The sequence below is a fragment of the Limanda limanda genome, chromosome 11 (assembly GCF_963576545.1).
Source record: "Limanda limanda chromosome 11, fLimLim1.1, whole genome shotgun sequence".
NCBI lineage: Eukaryota > Metazoa > Chordata > Actinopteri > Pleuronectiformes > Pleuronectidae > Limanda > Limanda limanda.
Window position 1 is genome coordinate 18,812,669 of NC_083646.1, and position 18,902 is coordinate 18,831,570.

An 18,902-nucleotide genomic window follows, 5' to 3' on the forward strand; every position below is an offset into this window, starting at 1 on the left:
ACACGCCAATCATCCGCCCACACTGGGGAAGTCCGATTAGACCAACTCTCAGGACCATGGGGGTGTGGACAGATCAGATTTTGACCGACAGCTTCAATCTCCATTCTAGCACCCGTTTGGGCGGGATGACTTTATACCAGTCATCATTTTTATCTAAACATTTTGTGACACCATCAATTTCCACCGCAGGTCGGCTACTTTCACCCTGACCAGGTCTGATCTGGCGGAGAGATTAAAAATACCTGTGTGGGCGTTCAGAGGCTTTACTGACAGAGACAGGATTCAATGTTAGATACACAGGATTATAAATATGAATGTAGAAGCAAACTACTACTTTCTAAGTCAAGATATATGGAGTAATTGGTTCCTGAGCGGAGAGTAAAGTCGTGAATTCCTGTGGAAGTCTTAGCCCTTTTTTAATCCTAAAATTTAGTGGGGCTGCTTCAGGATCAGAACAAATCACAATAATTTCTGGAAAAAAATATCATCCAACAAAATTAGTAATTGTGACAGGCCTGCCTTAATACAGTATTTTGAAGAATGCAGTAAGTTAGAGGTTTCCTTGTTCAGTTTACAGCTTTAGTTCTCTGAGAATTCCTTTCATATCCGGGCCTGTTTGGTATTGTACAATGAAGTATCCCTGACTGAATTCATCGATATTGAATCAAATCTGAAATCGAATTGAATCGATTTGGCAAATCAGTGGTGATACCCAGCCCTAGTTAAGAAATGACCAAAATATATGGGAACTGTCAAGAAAATGTATAATAGGTGTTTTGTTGCGGTGCCAAAAGGAACCAGCTTTACTTCTTCTCACTGCGTATGTGTAACTAGCATTCACCATGTTACACGTGTTTTGATACATTAGCTAACATCATAACTAGTTGTTACATATATTGTAAAATGCTCAGCAAACATTGCTAGCACTAGTTGGATTACTGTAAATGTTCTGTATGCATTACTTATTCTCATTGCATATTTCCCAGGCTGAGGCAGTGGGTGAGCTGTGGCCAAAGAGGCTTTTAGAGTCTAGTGCAAGTGGATCATTTACATCTTTAAAACTCAAAACATGGTCGTCAGGGTCTTCTATTGAACACACATGCTATGTTCTCCAATAATAACTCTCACCGTTGTTCTCGGCATAAATCCTTATCACAGGCATCATCTCGAAGAGCACTTTGAGTTTGGAGTCGATGAGTTTGCAGTTGCGGCGGTCCCAGCCGGCTCCCTCCAGGTAAAGGCCGTAGACGTACACTCCCTCTATGGGCGGCTGGTTGATGTCGTCTTTCATGGACTTGGTCACCTCGTTGCTCAACACCATGCGGTCCAGGGCCCAGCCCTTGTGTGCGCGCGTGATTTCCTACGAGAGCAGGGACAAATTGGCCTCATGAAGACAGTGATGATGCAAACATTTGGTAACTGTTACAGCCACAGATCAATCTGGATAATAGGACTATAATACAGGTACAATAATAAAAAAAAACACTAGGTAGAGGAGTGCACTTCATCAGGGAGGAGATGCAGCACCAGCAGAAAGAAATAAAACCCATCCAATATAAATCGGAATGAGCAAAGAGCAAGAGGAGAGTGCAAATCAATTAAATGTGGGTTTGTGTCCCTTCCGTCATTTTATCTTCATTTGGAAAGAGAAAAAAACAGCAAAGACAAAAACCTTCTACTGGACGACTGCTGCGATGTCTGTTTACAGGTTTAGCGAGAGGATATGACGGCTTTATTTGGGAACTAACACAGACGACCAACAAATCCCAGCTCAGTAAATATATTCTGCATCTTACTCTGGGCAGCTGGGATTTTCCTCCTGCGTGGAGTAAATAACAACTGGAGGGTAATCAGATGTGCAAACCTGAAAGCTCAACAGTTTTGTCTTCATGCTTCTACATAGATTGTAATGTATGTAGAATTGTTGGCCTTAAAAGCACTACATCCACACATTTTTAGTTCATTCGCACTTCACATAATAACTGGATACTGTTTGTAATTGAGCCATGCAGCTCACAACACAAAACGGAACAAGTTGAGTCTGAGTGGCGTTGTACGTCTTCATTCGATTTAGACATCCGTAAGGGGACAACTAGATCACACCCTTCAACAATCATTTGCATATGTAATAATACCCCCTTAAATATCATCAACGTTAACAACTGCAGATGAGTTATAATGCACGCACCTTTTCACATGTTCATGTAAAATATAAATGTGTATTTATGATATTGAGTAATGAGCCCTACCAACAAGAGCATGGCATGAGAGGGTCAACATTTAAGTTGTAGAATCCACCCCAACACATTAGAACGCAAAAAAATGTGTGTTCGCTCGCAACTTTGTGTTTTTGTGTGTTTGCTTCCTTGCGTGTGTGCATGTGTCCGTGTGCTCGTCTCTCTTTCTGCGCGCCATCTGCTCCCCTCAGCGGAGGTAGATAAGTAGCTGGGTATAGCCCGGTGCTGTGTGTGGAGTACCTGTTTCATGGCTGTCAGGAAGCCCTGTGGGTTGAAGAAGCCTGTCATCCAGAAGCAATTGGGCCGCCCTTCAAAGATCCATGACTGGAACTGCTTGTTCCGCTCAAGCAGCTCCGTGAACCAGAACCCCAGGGTGCTGGAGGCCCACGACGACTGAAAAAAACAACACAAACAATGAGGCCGACAAAACATCACAATCAAGTGTTGAAAACAGTCATCCAGCCGGATCAGTGAAGAAGACAACAGGGAGACAACAACATTGTGAATCCCTGTGTGGCAAGAGAAAAAGAAAAAACCCAATAGTAAAGATGATTATAATACATCCATCCATGTATTATCTATACTGCTTATCCTAGGGGCGTATTGGAGCTGGATTCAATCCCAGTTGGCACTGTACAAGAGGCGGGGTTCAACCTGAACATGTCAGATTATTATACAACAAAACACTATAATAGAGTTGAGGCAAATGGTAGCAGAACTGTGAGAGGAAGGTTTTTGTATTCCAGCCTGAGAGCCTTTTAAGTGTTTAAGATCATTCTTATGATAAAATGTTTGTGGGAGCACGACTTCAATTCCATCAGTTTCTTATACATTTTAAATATATTACTTTGTTGCTTTTCTCCTGTACACAATCTCTTAATATTCCTATTTATATTCAAGCATGTCTGTAGTGATTGATGATAGTCAACTCTTACATATCTGTTTGTGCAAGTACAAATTTAGGACAATGAACATGAATGAATAACATCAGACAAATGAGGCCTAAATGTTCATAAAAATTATCTTCTGAGATATGAATTTGCACCTAAAGGCTCCCAAAAATTGGTTTGCAATGGTAATGTTCATTAAGGGCCTTACTGATGACTGTTAGAACACTTTAATTTGCCATCTGAATATCAAAATATTCCCTTTCCACCAAAATTGTCGAAACAAGAATTGAGATAACTTTGCAGTTGTCAAAATGGCATCTCATAAATGAACAAAAGACAAGAAATAACAAAGGGGTTTGTCATATTTTTTAACTCCAGACCACCCACCTTATTCCAGCGTTCGGGAATACGTGCGTCGTACATGCAGTCCAGGGCGTCCCGCAGGTTCTCGCTCATGATGATGGTCCCGTCGATGGCCAGATTGAGGTCCGTGAGGGTCGTTCGCACCAGAGCTATGACGATCTGCATTCGATCGATCTCCTGACGCAGGAAAATGTTCATGGGCTGTAGGGCACCAAACTTCTTCAGACGGTCTCTCACCTGGTTTCATCAAAGTGGACAAGATGATAGAATTAATCACCTGCTTTAAAAAACGTGAGCCTGGAATATGGACAATCCTCGCAGCATGAGGCTTCAGGTAAACCAAGGTTTCAATGGTTACTATTAAGTAACAGGAAGAAAAAAAGAGTAATTCTGATTTAGTCTAAAGCCCTGACAGGGAACTCTTTGTTGCTGTATGATTGATGTCTGTGATATGACAATATAAAATGTTGTTTTGGTCCCGTTCATACTCTAACCCTTATCCTGCCGTACTTTGCTTTGTCTGACCTCGCCAGTGGTCCGACCCGACCACAGTCACTGGGAATAATTTACATAAAAAGGCCAATTCTTTCCCTGATTGTCTCCTTATGTTCATAAAGAGCCAGCAATAATAAAATGAAACCATTTCATAACTAGTTAACCTCCTCCTTATTTAAAATCTTTTGAGTTTTGAGGTTCGGCAAGGGCTCCCAATTTCCTCATAATCCTTTTTACTGCTTCAAGTACTGTAAAGTCAGACAAGACAGGGAGATCGATGAAACTCAAAGTGGCAGACAGAGGGTGTGCAATGTCAAGTTTTCCATGATGAGCATTGCACCTTGTCTGAGAAGTCACATTCTCACCTCGGGATAAAAAAAAGGAGAGAAAACCCAAAATAAAACGACTATAGCAAAGATTCAGCTGCGTTCACACCCCCCCCTCATCTATTTCCAGTCTTCTCCTCTCTGTCTATCACGTCTCAAACACACACACAAGCTCCCATCACCTCACTAGCACTCATCCACCAACCACTTTGCACGGCACTCGTTGCTTCACCTCGGGCCGTTCGTGGCGCTCACCCACTTACTTCAAAAGGATCGTAGTCAGGAGGCAGTTTCGACAGCATGTCATTAGCCAGCCTGGTCACCACAGACTCTCTGGTCTCGCCTCCGCCTGACGAGCTGTCCTTGGGCTGAATACTGAGGATGAGGTCCAGAACGTCCTTAGCCAGTTTACTCTGGTAGGTGATGTCTGCGTTCGGGTGGAGACCGAACACCTCCGGACTATCGTTGGACGGCAGTGCCTGTGAGAGACGGAGCAGACATTATTGAACCGGGGGTTAGTTGTCGAGATCACAGGAGCATTTTTGAAAAGTATTTTTGAAAATAACCAGGAAATATCCTCCCAACTCTCACAAAAGCTACAGTGTTAGAGGTCCTGGTGTTTCTGTGGTGCAGTGGATCAACCTCGAACTGAGCTGGCAAATTCTCCAAAAACATTGAATACATTTTCATGTGTTTTTCTTTTTTTTTTCTCTTCAGTTTCAAAAAGCCCTTTCCCTGCACTGCACTGCAGTGTTTGTGTCCCAGCTAAGCGCAGAGTCGGCCTCGGGGAAGCGTAGACTGCCAAGTGTCTCCTCTGATACACACAGTGTCACCAGCTGCTTCTTTTCACCTTCCAGTGAAGACCCTTGGAGGGTGCAACACATGGGAGATTCATGCCAAAGCTTCAGTCTAAGCCAACCTGTCCCTCTGACCTAGTAGTTAACATACAGTATTTACACAGCCTCTCCCCAGCTTTTAACCCATTAACACAGCCAACTGTTTTCAATGGGACCAGCACGGAGCCAAAGGTTCTTCTCCTGCTAAATGTGCTCCTGTAATAAGTACAGAGGAGTATTTGGGCCAGGCCTAAGAGCTAATACAATGTAAGAAAAGTACAATAATTTTAAACACGCAAGTTAAAAAGCAAATCGAAGAGTAGAACTTTTAGTTTTTGCATTTTGTGAATAAAGGGAACATTTCTGGTCCATCAGATCCAGCTAGACGTGTGACTGGAGGCTATGCGAGCTGCCAAGTGTTACATCCCTGGAGTGTCAAAACAACATGGGCCCTATTGGGTAGGGCTGTCGTACAGTATTTCCCCTTTAGGATTATATTGTAGCCTCCGCGGCCATTTTGCGGCTGCTAGGGGAGGAAATCTACTGGATCTATTCTGAAGGTTCTGGTAAGTCCCAGTTCAGTTACACACCTACATTTATAAATATAGGGCCCGAGTTGAAAAATACCAGAATTTCCCCTTTAAGTTTGCATGCGTGCAGATCCCGTTTTCAGCACAATTTCTTCAAAGTCCCAATACTGACTAACAATGTACTTTAATTAGTATAATCTTTATTATCTTACACAAGGTATTTTGTCATGTGTGCTACTGTTAGAAGTTTGATTTTTACTGTCATGTTATTTTTTTATCTGGCACTGATTCTACTCTTGAGTTGTTGTGAATTCCTTCCATCACAGGGCCTGTGTAAACGTGAATGCACATCAGTACTGGCGGCAGTAAACTACAGTTGCATTGCTCTCTCACAAACAATTTAATATCGTATACATTTTTTTTTCTCTTTTGAGCTAAGAAGAATTTGACATAATAAACTAAAGTTGTCTATCTGTAGGAGCTCTGCAGCAGACACAACAGAGACAAGAAGCCCATTTAATAACCGATTTATTTGTCCTTTGTTTTAATTAGCTTCCTACTTTGTTCTTTTCTTTGTAGATTAAGAGCAGATCAGAAATATCAATCGGGGAAGACACGAGTGATTTATGTCATCATCAGCAAGTTTCTCCCTCCAACATCCATCACACTGCATCCAGATAGAGTCAAGCATCAAGAGAGAGCCCCGCTAATACGCAAAGAAAAATGGGAGTTGCTAAAGAGAGAGTCGCAGTGTGTGCTGGACACAGCAGAGTGGGTCCCTCGCTGTGGTCATTTATTTCCTCTGTGGGAATTTTAGCTTTTGTTCCTGTGTATCTGCATTTAATTTCAATTAATATGCACAATAATACAAACCAGCACACATATGCTCTTTGGTTAATGTGTCTGTGACTGAAAGAGATACTGTAAGTCTATGTATGTCTATATCTGTGAGTGTGTGTGTTTCTGTGTCTGTGTTCTCTGAGGCTGTGTTTGTCATTCTCTATTTAAGATGCAGTGCTGAGGAATAAACTGGCTGAGCCTGGCAGCCCTGAGCATCCATCATAATGAAACCAGCTTTAATGAAAGTAGCTCAGGAACTGCCCCCAGACACAACCGACACACACACACACACACACACACACACACACACACACACACACACACACAAACGCAAACGCAAACACACACACACACACACACACACACAACACAAACACACACACGCTAATAAGTCAAAACTAAATCTGTTATAAATTGAGCATGCTAGCATTTGATGTAAAATCAAGAATGGCAGCTACTACCTGGATGTGACAAGAGCACAATGAGGCAGTGTTTCAATGTTGCTCTTTCCGGTTCCTTGTGAAGTCACTGAGAGCTGACCGTGTAAAACAATAAGCTATAGGCAACACCATGCAACTGGAGCAGAGTTAAACGTTATAAAAATGAGGATGTTAATGTGCAATCATGCGGGGAATCCTCAGGACAGCAGCGAAAGACTTTGACATTTTGCCGCCACATGCAGAAGCATCAGTTATTCAAATGCCTTTTAACTCGCTGTATTATTAGTAGAAGCCAGATGAAAAAAATATGCATGATCATCCACCACCCACCTGAATGTATGCAAGATACTGGTCAACAGTGGTGCAGTGCGCGATGCTGTAGCCCTTGTAGAAGATGAAGTTGGGTCCGAACATGTCCTCGCTGAACCACACCCTGGCGAAGGTGTTGAGGAGGCGCTTGTCGAAGTCGTCGGTCACACGGCCACCGTACTGAATCTCTCCGATCATGTATCGCACTGTGTTCCATGATACACCCTGACGACAGAAGAGACACTGATTTGAAGTAGTTTGTGTTGTGACCACCAAGAGAAATGGAGTCTCCATGCTTCTGCTGCACTGTTATGCTATCTTCAGTAGTTTGGCTCCTCTTTCTGCTGCATGTGTTCTTGTAGGAGGAATTTCATATCAGATGACATGCACAGACACAACAAGCTGAAAATACTGTGGAAAGTTATGGCATATATTAGTGCATTGTTATGCGAGTACAATAATTGTTCGATACACCTAATTCCTTATGTTGCCACTGTGCACATGCATATTGCCCATTTTCCTGGATCTGATATAGGACAGTTCATTCTATCAGCCCAGATGTGACATCATGATGTCAAACAACTGGAAAGTTGATATTTAAATAGGCGCAAAATGCTGCAGCACATTAAACCATTTCTTGTTTGACTTTGAACAGGCCTAATTTGTATCTATCTATCTGTCCTGTATATGAAGAGGGACAACATGACTGCTCCCAGGAAGTCTGGTTGCTGGGACATGATCCAAACTAAAAAGTCAAAGTACACGTGAAATATATTTCTCTCGATGAGGATTTCTGACATTTTCTGTCATTCTTATCACACTGATGTGTGTTCAAATACTAAATCTTACTGCTGTTGTCAACGGATAAAAATGAAAGAAGAGGAAACACTGGTGTCCATTCAAGTTTACTAAGTGTTACTTCTCCTACCTTTTTAATGTCAATGTCATCGAGGTGGTTCTGCACAAACTGCACCGTGGCATTTAAGTCAGCCTGGTTGAACTCGTAGGGGATGTTCCAGCCCAGAGGACCATACTTCCTCCTCTCTTGCACTGTGCTGTGGAGAAACGCCAATCCGTAGAGCATCGGCTTCCACTGCATCAGGTTACTGACGTCCAACATGTCCTGATTTATACCTGGGGAGGGACAACAAACAGGCGGTGAGAATGAAATCTACACAAAAGGTTTGGTCACCTTTTGAGCTCAATATTTAAAGCCGTGATTCAAAGGCTTCGAGCAGAAAGTTTGTTTCTTCAGCTGCTGCAGACTGGGAGAGCATGAACACATTTTGAACAGATACCAGTGCAGGGTTTCTTTTCATAGATGGATTAAAAAAACTAATACTAAAAAAGAGCTTTAGGCTGGTGACTTTTGATTTGAGTGAACACATGTTGTTTCATTAAAACGGTTTAATTATTCTAAACTGTAGCAGTTACACAGATATGACACATATTATTCTGGGAAATCTGAATAATGCCTCGAAGGGCTTTTACTGAAGACTAATGAAGTTTCAGGAAATGTGCCGATGCTCAGGAGCATAACAGGGGGGTGAAATGATTTTATATTCACACTTTAAATCTACATAACCACTACATATTGGATTTCAAAACCGTTCAGTACAGAAAAATATCTAGCTTCTCCCTAATCCCGGTGGTTCAGCCATAACCTGATTTAAATTTAACAGAAGGAGCAACGTTTTGATGGGATAAAGAAAAAACCTGCAGCAACTTTCTTTTCTAACAAATGTGATTTTTTCCTAATCTGATGAAACTATAATTACCGGACTGAGGTTGTTTGCCTCCGCCAACTAGTGCACTTTCTGCATACGTATTTTAAGATACTTTCCCCCCAGATTCATGTTTGTCATATTTATAAAGACAGAGACGAAAATAAGCATACTTTGCGAGGCCACAGTGACATTGAACTTTGACCTTTGGCTACTCAAATGAAATCCAAGTTCAGCTGAATGTTTGCGCCAAATGTAAAATGATTCCCTCAGGGCATTCTTAAGATATCGCGTTCAGGGGAATGGGACAGAAAACCCAAAAGCAGACACGGAAACATAACAATACTTTCTGTTTTTGCGGCAAAGATTCAAGAGCTGAAAATAAGCGAAAAACAGAGATTCTTAAATGCCAAGAACCACAGGTATTATTTTCCGCATATGAACCAGGACAGGCAGGTTGTTTATACATATTGAATATTCTTCTGTTTCTAGTTCTTTAGGCTTTGAATAAAGACACATTTTTATGTTGCATAAAAATTCAAGAACCTTACAGGCTTCTGGCTACTGACTCTCCCCATGAGCTCACACACATCTCTTTAGTTATGTGACTGATTGCAACTGCCTTGAAATACAGCAGTTGGCCACTCAAGGTACTTTAGAATGCACACACACACACACACACACACATTCCCGCAAACACACACACACACAAACAAACACACAAACACACACACGACACAGCATTTAGAGGGTAGGAGTTCAGGATTTTGCTCAAGGACACTTCTACACACTCTCTGAACTTGTAAGTGTGCGTATGTGTGCACAAATGAATAAAACAATAAGGACACCTGTTCTGCATTCTCATTGTGTGTGTTGCATGTTGGCCTTGTATACACACCGTGTTATCTCCTTGTGGTAATAAACGACAGATCAATGTAACATTTGACTTATTTAAGACTTATTGATTGATCGCATTATATCTGCATCTTTATTCCTCGTACAGGAACAACCTCTGAATCTGTATATTGTGACTGGCTCACCTCCATACGTCCGTTTCAGCCCAGTTTTCAGGCCCTGTGGCGGCTCGCTGGTGAACTTGATGGACATCTGCAGAAGAGCAATTGGGAAGTTTGGGTGGGCCTCTGTGGTGATCCAAAGACGGAAGCCCTCATGTACGAATTCCGTGTCCGTCACCGTGTCCATGAGCTCGTCCATGAAGTCAAGACCCAAGTGGCAGTTCTGGAGTAAGGACCAGCCACCCTGGGGACAGATAGTGATGGTAATTGTTAGAGGTCCCCAGCTTAAATCAGATTGGCCCTTGAAGTGCCCCTGCTGACTGACAGGACATTTTAATACTAATCATTTACCAACAACAATAACATTAACGATACTAACACTAAACCTGACAATTTGTTTTTGAAATTAACAATTTCCTTTGAAGGCGGAACAATTTTGAAATGTTGTCCCCTCTTTGTAAATTGTGGCCCCTATTTGGCCCCTGCATAAGCATTAATGTACATAGGACACATCCATGCCTCAAATCTGCCAGTTTTTATCAGCCAATGAATGGTCAGACTAATAATTAATTATCCTCCATATCAAGGACTGCAAAGTGATAGTCAAGAACCCCAGAAAAGGCAGACGGCCAACTGAAAACGTTAACCTCTCCGTAAAGAGTTTATACACACATTCTTTTGTAGAGACGGAGAACCTGTCCTGTTCAATGGATTGCATGAAGCAACATTTTCTGCTGCTAAATCCAATGAGGCAAAACATATCAGCAACCTCAAACCACTAACTCACATTAGCCATGGTCTGCTGCAGAAGTTTACGGGAATGGACCTCTTGCCCCTGTCCCATGGAGACGTATCGGGTCTCGATCTTCATCCTCTTCCCCAGTGCGATGATGGAGTCGGTGGGGTCAGAGCCCATCGACAGGAAGCAGATGAGAGGTGTTCGCGGTTCTGATTCCTCCCACGTCTTCTCCACGTCGAGAATCACCCCTTCAGTGAACCTCTCCCCCACCGAACTCGATATGTATTTACGGGCCTGGAGGGAAAAGAACCCAGATTCAGTACAGAGTATTCGATGACTGTTTCATAATGCGATATGCTAAAACACAGGGGGAAAGACTTGTTCAGCATTCAAGGCCAATTTAAAACTAAAACATTGGAATAATAACATTCTGAAAGGCTGGGGAATTAACTAATAGTTCAAAGGTCTTTTTTTCTCATTGGCTTACAACATTTCAGCCAGCAGTAAAGAGAAAGAGGGGGAAGGGGGTCAGTGAAGGACAACTGCTGGACTGTTTGTGAGTGCAACAGAATAAATTCCACTCCAGGCTTGTCTGCAGTGGACCAAAAAATTACCCATCAAAAAGTGGACGTCCATTAGCCTTTGTAGATATTTAGGCTCAGGAAGCGTCAGAGAGAGAGAACGAATTTCCCTTCAAGGAAGAGCTTCAGCCCAGGGAGATGTGATTGTACATAAAGAGATTTTAAGACTCACTTTTTATGCATATTTTGTACACTTTCTCTGAGATTGTATTTTTTTAAGTAAAGTAGCATCTCATTCGCAGTCCTAACTCATTTAAATAAGCTACTGTAGGCTGTTGTGCTGAATTTGATTTATACCATTTGTAATGACCATTATTAAAATGAAAACAAATGTATGGCAAATAAGCTAAATCTGTTTTTAAGGGTCTAGATGTTTTAAAAAGAAAATATCTGCGAACCTAAAACTACCGTTAAGGGATTTATTCTATCACAAGGCTCTTCCTCAGACTTCTGATAATGAAACAGTCCCCATCTTTAAAACCCACAATCCACAAAGCATGTGATGTATCATCAATATACAGATATAGGAAATATAAATATAAAATTGTGTTCACATCAATAGTTGGTATTTCAAAAAAGGTTAAGGAAAAATTTGATACGTCTCTGTTTATGTTAAAATATGGAAAGTCAGAGTAACAGCATCAACCAATATTCTGGTGGGTGTATAGAGAAGTAACTAGAGAAAATGTGTTATCAAGAGAGAATAAATAAGACTCGTGAACGAAGAAGAAAATCACTGTGGAAGTCTTTGAGGGTGTAGTGAATCTGAACATGGTATCTGCCCACAGACAGATGTGTCTTGTCTGACCTGAGCGATGGTTCTGTCAGGACACCAGCAGCGTATGAGGAGCAGGCGTCGGAAAGTGTCAATGGACTCGTCGTAGGAGTTCGGTATCACCTCTTCCTCCGGGGCCTCTTTATCGAACCACAACCTCCACTGCTTCTCATTTCGACTGATCTGAAAGACAATGTACCGAGGAACACATCAGTATCAGAAAAACTTGTCCCGCTTCTGTCGGAAGTCGACACACAGAGATTGTTAAATGTAGCTTCATAGTTAACATCTAACAGTGGTGAAAAGAAAGAAAAAGGCAAAGATCAAATGTGTCCTGTGTGTCTGTTAAACATTGAAATGTATTCACCGTGCACTCTCCTGGCTTCACACCACAAATTGTCCAAATTGTCCTAATGTGCTTAAGATCCATGATGAACATGCGGCTTCCTGCAGCTCACTGTACCTGCGCAGCATTTTTGAGTGCTGAATATTACTGTTTATGTCACAGAGACTATTACAAAATCGAGTTTAGCGAAACTAAGACGATTGAATCAAAATGGTCAGATTTATATTAATGAATCATTTCACAACAGCATCATGTAACCCAGGTGTTTTGGTCCTGAATTGAGCCCTAATTTCCTAAACCTTAGTTAATCTTAAATCCCTGTAAAAACTGTGTGCTTCCATAATAATAATAATAATAATAATAATATTTCTACAGCACCTTTCAAAACCAAATTGCTTCACAACTATGTATTCACAATAATGCAGGTGAGTTTTTAACTTATTTTTTACAGTAATGCACTTTTAAACAGAATTGTGTTTCTAATCCTAATTTTATTTGTATAATGATGAATCATAATATACATTATCTCTAGGCACTTACAAAATACATTCTGTAATGTAGCAAATGTTGTTTACTGGAGCATCACACAGCCAGTTAGTCGCTGTGTTTACATGCATGCAGGAAATCAGTTTACTGAGAAACAAAGAAATCTGGTGAAGGCAGAGAATCTGTGAGCACCTTTACATTACATCTATCACAATAACCTGATAACTGTCTAATTGATATTTACCAGCAGCTGGTCAGATCTACCTCAGGCAAAACATGCTGTATTATTGTATTAATGTATACAATATAATGTGGTAATGATACAGTGTATGATGCAGCTTTGCACCCTCAGTGCTTTTGTACTTGACTAAGGGTGCAAATAGAAGACAGGAACAATAATTACTGTGTATATGAGTTTGAATTTTACAAATCTGTCAAGTTGTGATAAGGAATCAACTAATTACACGTAAAAATGTTGGCTTCCATTTAAGGCACTCATGAATATGTACATGTATAAAACACTGTTGGAGAACAAGTAAAAATCATAAATATGGATCGAAAAATATATTTTCACCAACAGAGATATAGCTTAATTAACGAGTTTAACCTTTTCACCAAATAAACTGTTCACTATGAGCATGTGTACATACTGTTTAAGAACTGAGGTTGTCACAGTTTGACAAAGCTGACAGTGGAAAGTGAATCAACATCAACATGCTACTTTGAGGATTTGTTATCTACTCTACTTCAGATCTAGTCATGTAAAGGCTGAGTGGCTGAAACAGCCCTTTTGAAATTGAGTGTGTTTTTAAAAAAGTGTTGATTCACTAGAGCAAAGCAACCACCTGCTTTACATTCATAAAGTTTAACATGCTGATAATGGAGAGCTGCTTGTCTTTGTCTGTTAGCCACTGAGTAGCTCCACTTAAGAATTTAAGGGGTTGGGTACTTTGCTGAAGAGCACATTAACCCATTCACGTCCCACAGCTAATAGACTGGGGCGGTCTGGGGATTGAAGTGAACCTCTCCAGTCACAAGGCCAGAGCGGTTGCTTGAATATGGTGTTTGTTTTTAAAATGAAGTGCAGTTTAAGAGCCTCTTTGTCATGTGTTTAGCTCAAAGTGTCAAAAGAGAGGCTCATTCTCTCTCTCTCTCTCTCTCTCTCTCTCTCTCTCTCTCTCTCTCTCTCTCTCTCTCTCTCTCTCTCAGGGGGGGAATGACAGATACAGTCCTGTCCTGACCTTGTTCTTCTTGGTAGAATGAGTTTCATAAAACAAAGAACCATGTTCTAACTCTCCCTCCCTAATCCTCTACGCAAACACAATTTGTGCATTTTATTATATTATTTTGTGCAATTCTTTTTATTTATTTATTTTGGGGGGGGTATCCTGTTTTGTCTTTGTATATGCATTTGTATACGCATACACGTGTTTGTGTGTGTGTGTGTGTGTGTGTGTGTGTGCGTGTGCGTGTGTGCGCCCTCATGCTCAGCGAGAAGTAATTGATTGGAAGTTTCTTCAACTAAGCTCCTCTCACAGAACACTGAGCTTTTGCTTTCATGGGAGCTACCAGGCTGTCAGTCACCCATAAGGGTGTGTGTATATGTACCTGAGTGACGTCTGTGTGTGTGTGCGTGTGTGTTTGTGTGTGTGTACAAAAGACAGATGACACATTTAATAAAGCACCAAGAGACCACTGCTCAACCTGTGTGTGTGTCTGTGTTTGTGCGTTTGTGAAACAGATGACAGATCAGTACTGATGTCTGTAATTAATAATAATAATTAATAGTTAAAGTTCTTGTAGGTTAAAACTCACTCAGCTAAAAAGGTATGATAGACTTGTGAGGACAAATAGCCTGTGTGTGTGTGTGTGTGCGTGCGTGCGTTTTTGTGTGTACATGTGTGTGTTGTACCTGAGACAATATTTCAGTGAACTGCCACAATTTGCTGAGCTCCACAAGGTTGAGCCAGGTCATATCAAGGATCCATTTAGCTGGTTTCTGTGGACAACCCTTCAGGTCCAGCGATGCACCTCCTGCAGGGGAAACACACACACACATAGATTTGCGTTCATGGAGTTCAACTGAATACAAGCCTAAATGAGGAAACTCTCACTAATATGTGAATGTAGCTGTGCTGAGCCTCCCGTTCCCTTTCATACTCTGCCAACGAGGGGGCCTCTGTCACATCCCTTTACTATGGTGAAGCAAATACACAGCGTGGCTTTAGCATGTTAAACTTTCGGTAAACTTAAGGTCCACTTTGACATGACTGCCTCAACCGATGACAAAGGTGATATGTAAAACGCAAAGACCATCCCCTTAACCCTAACCTAGACATGACTCTACCACTAACCCCAAAGCCCTTTGGCGTTACGAAGACCAGCCAATTCAGATTTGTCCTCACCACCAGACATGAGCATGAACACACCCAAACACAGTCTTGTGTCAATGACATCAGTCTCAGAAAAAACCTAGACTCCACTTAAACAAGTGAAAATAAATATTAAAATGCAAAATTGCCAAAATGTTTCATAGATTTATGCAAACACCAAATGTTCCAAAAAATATCCACAGGTCCTGTAGTGTGTCAATATTCAGCAGGTTGGAGCTGACAGATGGTGAAGCTGCATGAGAGAAGCAGACTGTCTGTTGTGGCCTTGCCAGTTGTCATTGCTGGCTTTTATCCCTGTGGTGAGGAGCACTCTCTCTGACTCACTGAACTGCAACACTACCAGTATGTTTGAAATGTGTGTCAGTGTTGATATGAGCTTTAAGGAAAATCGATATCTGGCTAGTATATAATGAAAACTGCAAATAAATAAATAAAAAACGGAAAATGGATTCAGCCTCAGTCCAACTTCATCACAGAGGCCGGAGGCTGACTCATAGATGAATAACACTTGTGGCTTTGAGGTTTGAATTCAGTCTTAAAAAAGACCAAAAAGAAATCAATCCCTGTTGTCAGCTGCATGAGTAAACAAGACAACTGAGCTTTTTTTAAATAAAACCTCTTGACATTTGCCTCTTACCTTTAATGAGGGTGAGGAACTCATCGTGTTTGACCCTGTTGCTCTGCATGTCGATCTTCAGCGTCAGCAGCAGCGTGAAGAGGAACTTGTGCTCCTCATACAGACCCCGTGCTGCGTACTTGTACACCTCATAGGTCATGAACTCTATGATGTTGGTGATGCGTTTATTGGTGATGGGGCTTTTAGTGGACCTGTTCAAGGAGGATTTCAAAGCACCTGATAAATATAGAGTTTCATCCAATTAAATCTAATCATCAGCCACTTTGATAGCCTGGTGTAATGTCACATAGTCTAAACTGTAACAGTGACTCCTACGAATCAAATGTGGAGTAGGGATCACATCGGTTCAGATTGACAGAGCACTGACTGTGAGGGTCTGTGGCGCTTGGTCACTGTGAATTATGTGAAAACATGCAGCCAATAAGCATATTGCTATTGTTTTGATATTATTTGTATCGTTTACAGAGTATTTATTTGGGCTATGGTCAGCTGATCTGTGTGTGTGTGCGTAATCAGATTTGTAAACATGTAAAATTCTGTAATATAATGACATTTGTAAGTGTATTAAGAATTGTACATGTGCAGGCAAATCAGCAAAAGCATTGATTTTAGTGATTGAAAAGGCGTTTAGCCCCAAGAGCTATAAATACGGTCAGGTCGGCGTCACTATTGTCGTCACTATTGTCATTTAACACTTGATCAAGTACAAGAGACACTTTCCCCAATGTCACCATGAAAGCACCAAATTATGAATGTTACACTCACAGCTTTCCATGTATTTTAAACAACAAAATAAACCTTGTAACAAAGCATATCTGTTTGCTATGGTAGTTTCTGTGTAGAACATGTAGAAAGATAACTGACATTTGTGGGATATTTGTGGGACATTTGTGGGACAGACAAAAGCTGACAAGAAGCTTCACAGAATCCCTTTCTGTAGGTTTCAGCAAAACTATGTAGATTAAATTCCACTTTTATGGGAAAAAGAAATAATTACAGAGAGAGTATTCTCACCTCGCCAGAGAACGGTCAAAAATTCCCAGGAACTGTCTCAGAGATGTCTGGTACATGACATTCACCATGCTCATTTCAGTGATCAAGAAGTACAGGATGCTGCCCCTGGTGGCCACTGAAAAACACACAAACACAACAATCGCAACGTCAAAGGAAGTGTGTTTGTTGAAGCACATGTTTGTGTTTGACTTCTTGAAGATTTCATTCATGAAAAAGATAATTTCTTGACACAAAGTCCGATCACACACTTTCATTAAAATGTTAATAAACCAAAAAACTGATGAGGAAGTTTAACAAACTGTTAACTTCAAAAACTATAGTACAGTTAGAAAAATATTATGATAAAGAAATATTTATGTGTTGTGTGATTGAAAATTGAAAGAAACACAGAAGACATTCTGCGACTGACCAGAGTAGAAAAGGTTTTGTTAGCGTTGGTGACTTACCAGGTCGGTACTCCTCCCTGGCAGCGTTGATCTGAATCTCAGTCTCGGCGGCAATCTGTAATTTCTGAGTGACTTCTTCAGATGTTTGTTTGGTGTTGTTCAGTACAACAATCAGACTTTCATCATCCACCAGTGAACCCTACAGAGAGAGACATTTGCAAATCAGAAAATGTATACAAATGGAAAAATCACTCATGACCACGCTAATAGACTTAAGAATTATACTTTGCAAGGGAAACTATCTCTCTGGGAGCAAATACCCCGGCAAACATTTGAATGCAGATATTCTGTTAGAAAATGTCAGCAACAGTCCATTTTTCAAAAATGCTCTTCTTTAAATCAGGAATACACTAGAAATCAGGAAAACAAATGTAACGTACAAAATTAGCTTTTGAGATATGTCACAGTTTGACATGTATTTTCTTGCCTGTGTGCTGGTCAGTCGGTAGAGAAGGTTGTCCTCCAACTCCTTCATCTTTCTCTTGTTAGCTGTCACATCCTCCAACAGGTCTGTCCTCTCCTTCTCCAGTTCCTAGTTTTGTAAAAACATATACAAATGAAACTGGCCATGGGATAATTAATTCAAAATGTTTTACACCGTGAAATTGAGCAGCAGATTCATCGATGATAAATGTAATTTGTTATTTATTTTTTTATTAGTGGTGAGGCTGATGCCATTATCATTTACATGCTGCTGTATACAGTCATACGTTGAACAGAGGTGCTTTCAAATACATTATTAATAATTATACTGCTGGACTTTACACATATTTTCACAAACACCACAGTGTCTGGCTTTCATGTGGCAGGTTTTCATTTGATGTAGCTCAAATGCTCCTCACATTCCCCAAAATAAAGGAATGACGTCTCTTGTTGTATTTCTGTGTATATTTGGTATCTGTACATATTTATGTACTGTATCATGATGTGTGTTTTTTCTTTGCTCTATGTCTAAAGAGCATCATAGTTGCTAGGGCGATAAGAACCCATCTACAGATCTACATTTACATGTATGTTTGTCTGTGGTACATTTTGTCTGCGGAAACATACTGTAAACACCCTGGGAACCATGCAAGAGTATGTCAAATCCTAATTTAAATAAATTGCTAAAACATTTATAGACTGGATGTCATTTTGTGTACCTGTTTTTCTGTGAGGATGACTCTGCCTAGGAGCTGGTCCTCCAGCCCTCTCATGGTGACGGTGAAGTCGATGATGGAGGTACGAGCACTGATTTCGGGGGTGTACGCCGGGTTGGGCAGCTTGCTGGTGACATATAACCTAAAATTGCTCATCACGTCCACCTCTTTGTCTCCCACTTTCACCTGTAAACAGAGTGTCATAGATTCATATTTATTACCAGTTGGGAAGTTAACCATTGTATATTAACAGCACAGTACCAAAATTAGAGAGCACAAACAATTTATGGAGGAGTACGAGGGCCGTATATTAGGGAGTTTAAGGGAAAGGATTAGAAGA

The 18,902-nt window shown here is 40.9% G+C and overlaps 1 protein-coding gene across 2 annotated transcripts in view; it reads right to left on the bottom strand.

Moving 5' to 3' along the window:
- The window catches only part of dnah5 (dynein, axonemal, heavy chain 5), an 82,669-nt gene that overhangs the window by 1,702 nt on the left and 62,065 nt on the right, over positions 1–18,902 (bottom strand). For both annotated transcript variants that reach the window (XM_061081387.1, XM_061081386.1), the window contains exons 73-87: positions 18,566–18,748; positions 17,851–17,955; positions 17,424–17,562; positions 16,978–17,092; positions 15,964–16,154; positions 14,846–14,967; positions 12,135–12,284; positions 10,794–11,039; positions 10,031–10,250; positions 8,195–8,400; positions 7,288–7,491; positions 4,575–4,790; positions 3,515–3,727; positions 2,478–2,630; positions 1,129–1,360 (exon numbers count right to left, since the gene is read on the bottom strand). In XM_061081387.1, the coding sequence (XP_060937370.1) occupies positions 1,129–1,360; positions 2,478–2,630; positions 3,515–3,727; positions 4,575–4,790; positions 7,288–7,491; positions 8,195–8,400; positions 10,031–10,250; positions 10,794–11,039; positions 12,135–12,284; positions 14,846–14,967; positions 15,964–16,154; positions 16,978–17,092; positions 17,424–17,562; positions 17,851–17,955; positions 18,566–18,748 (2,695 nt within the window). The remainder of the gene's footprint in view (positions 1–1,128; positions 1,361–2,477; positions 2,631–3,514; positions 3,728–4,574; positions 4,791–7,287; positions 7,492–8,194; positions 8,401–10,030; positions 10,251–10,793; positions 11,040–12,134; positions 12,285–14,845; positions 14,968–15,963; positions 16,155–16,977; positions 17,093–17,423; positions 17,563–17,850; positions 17,956–18,565; positions 18,749–18,902) is intronic.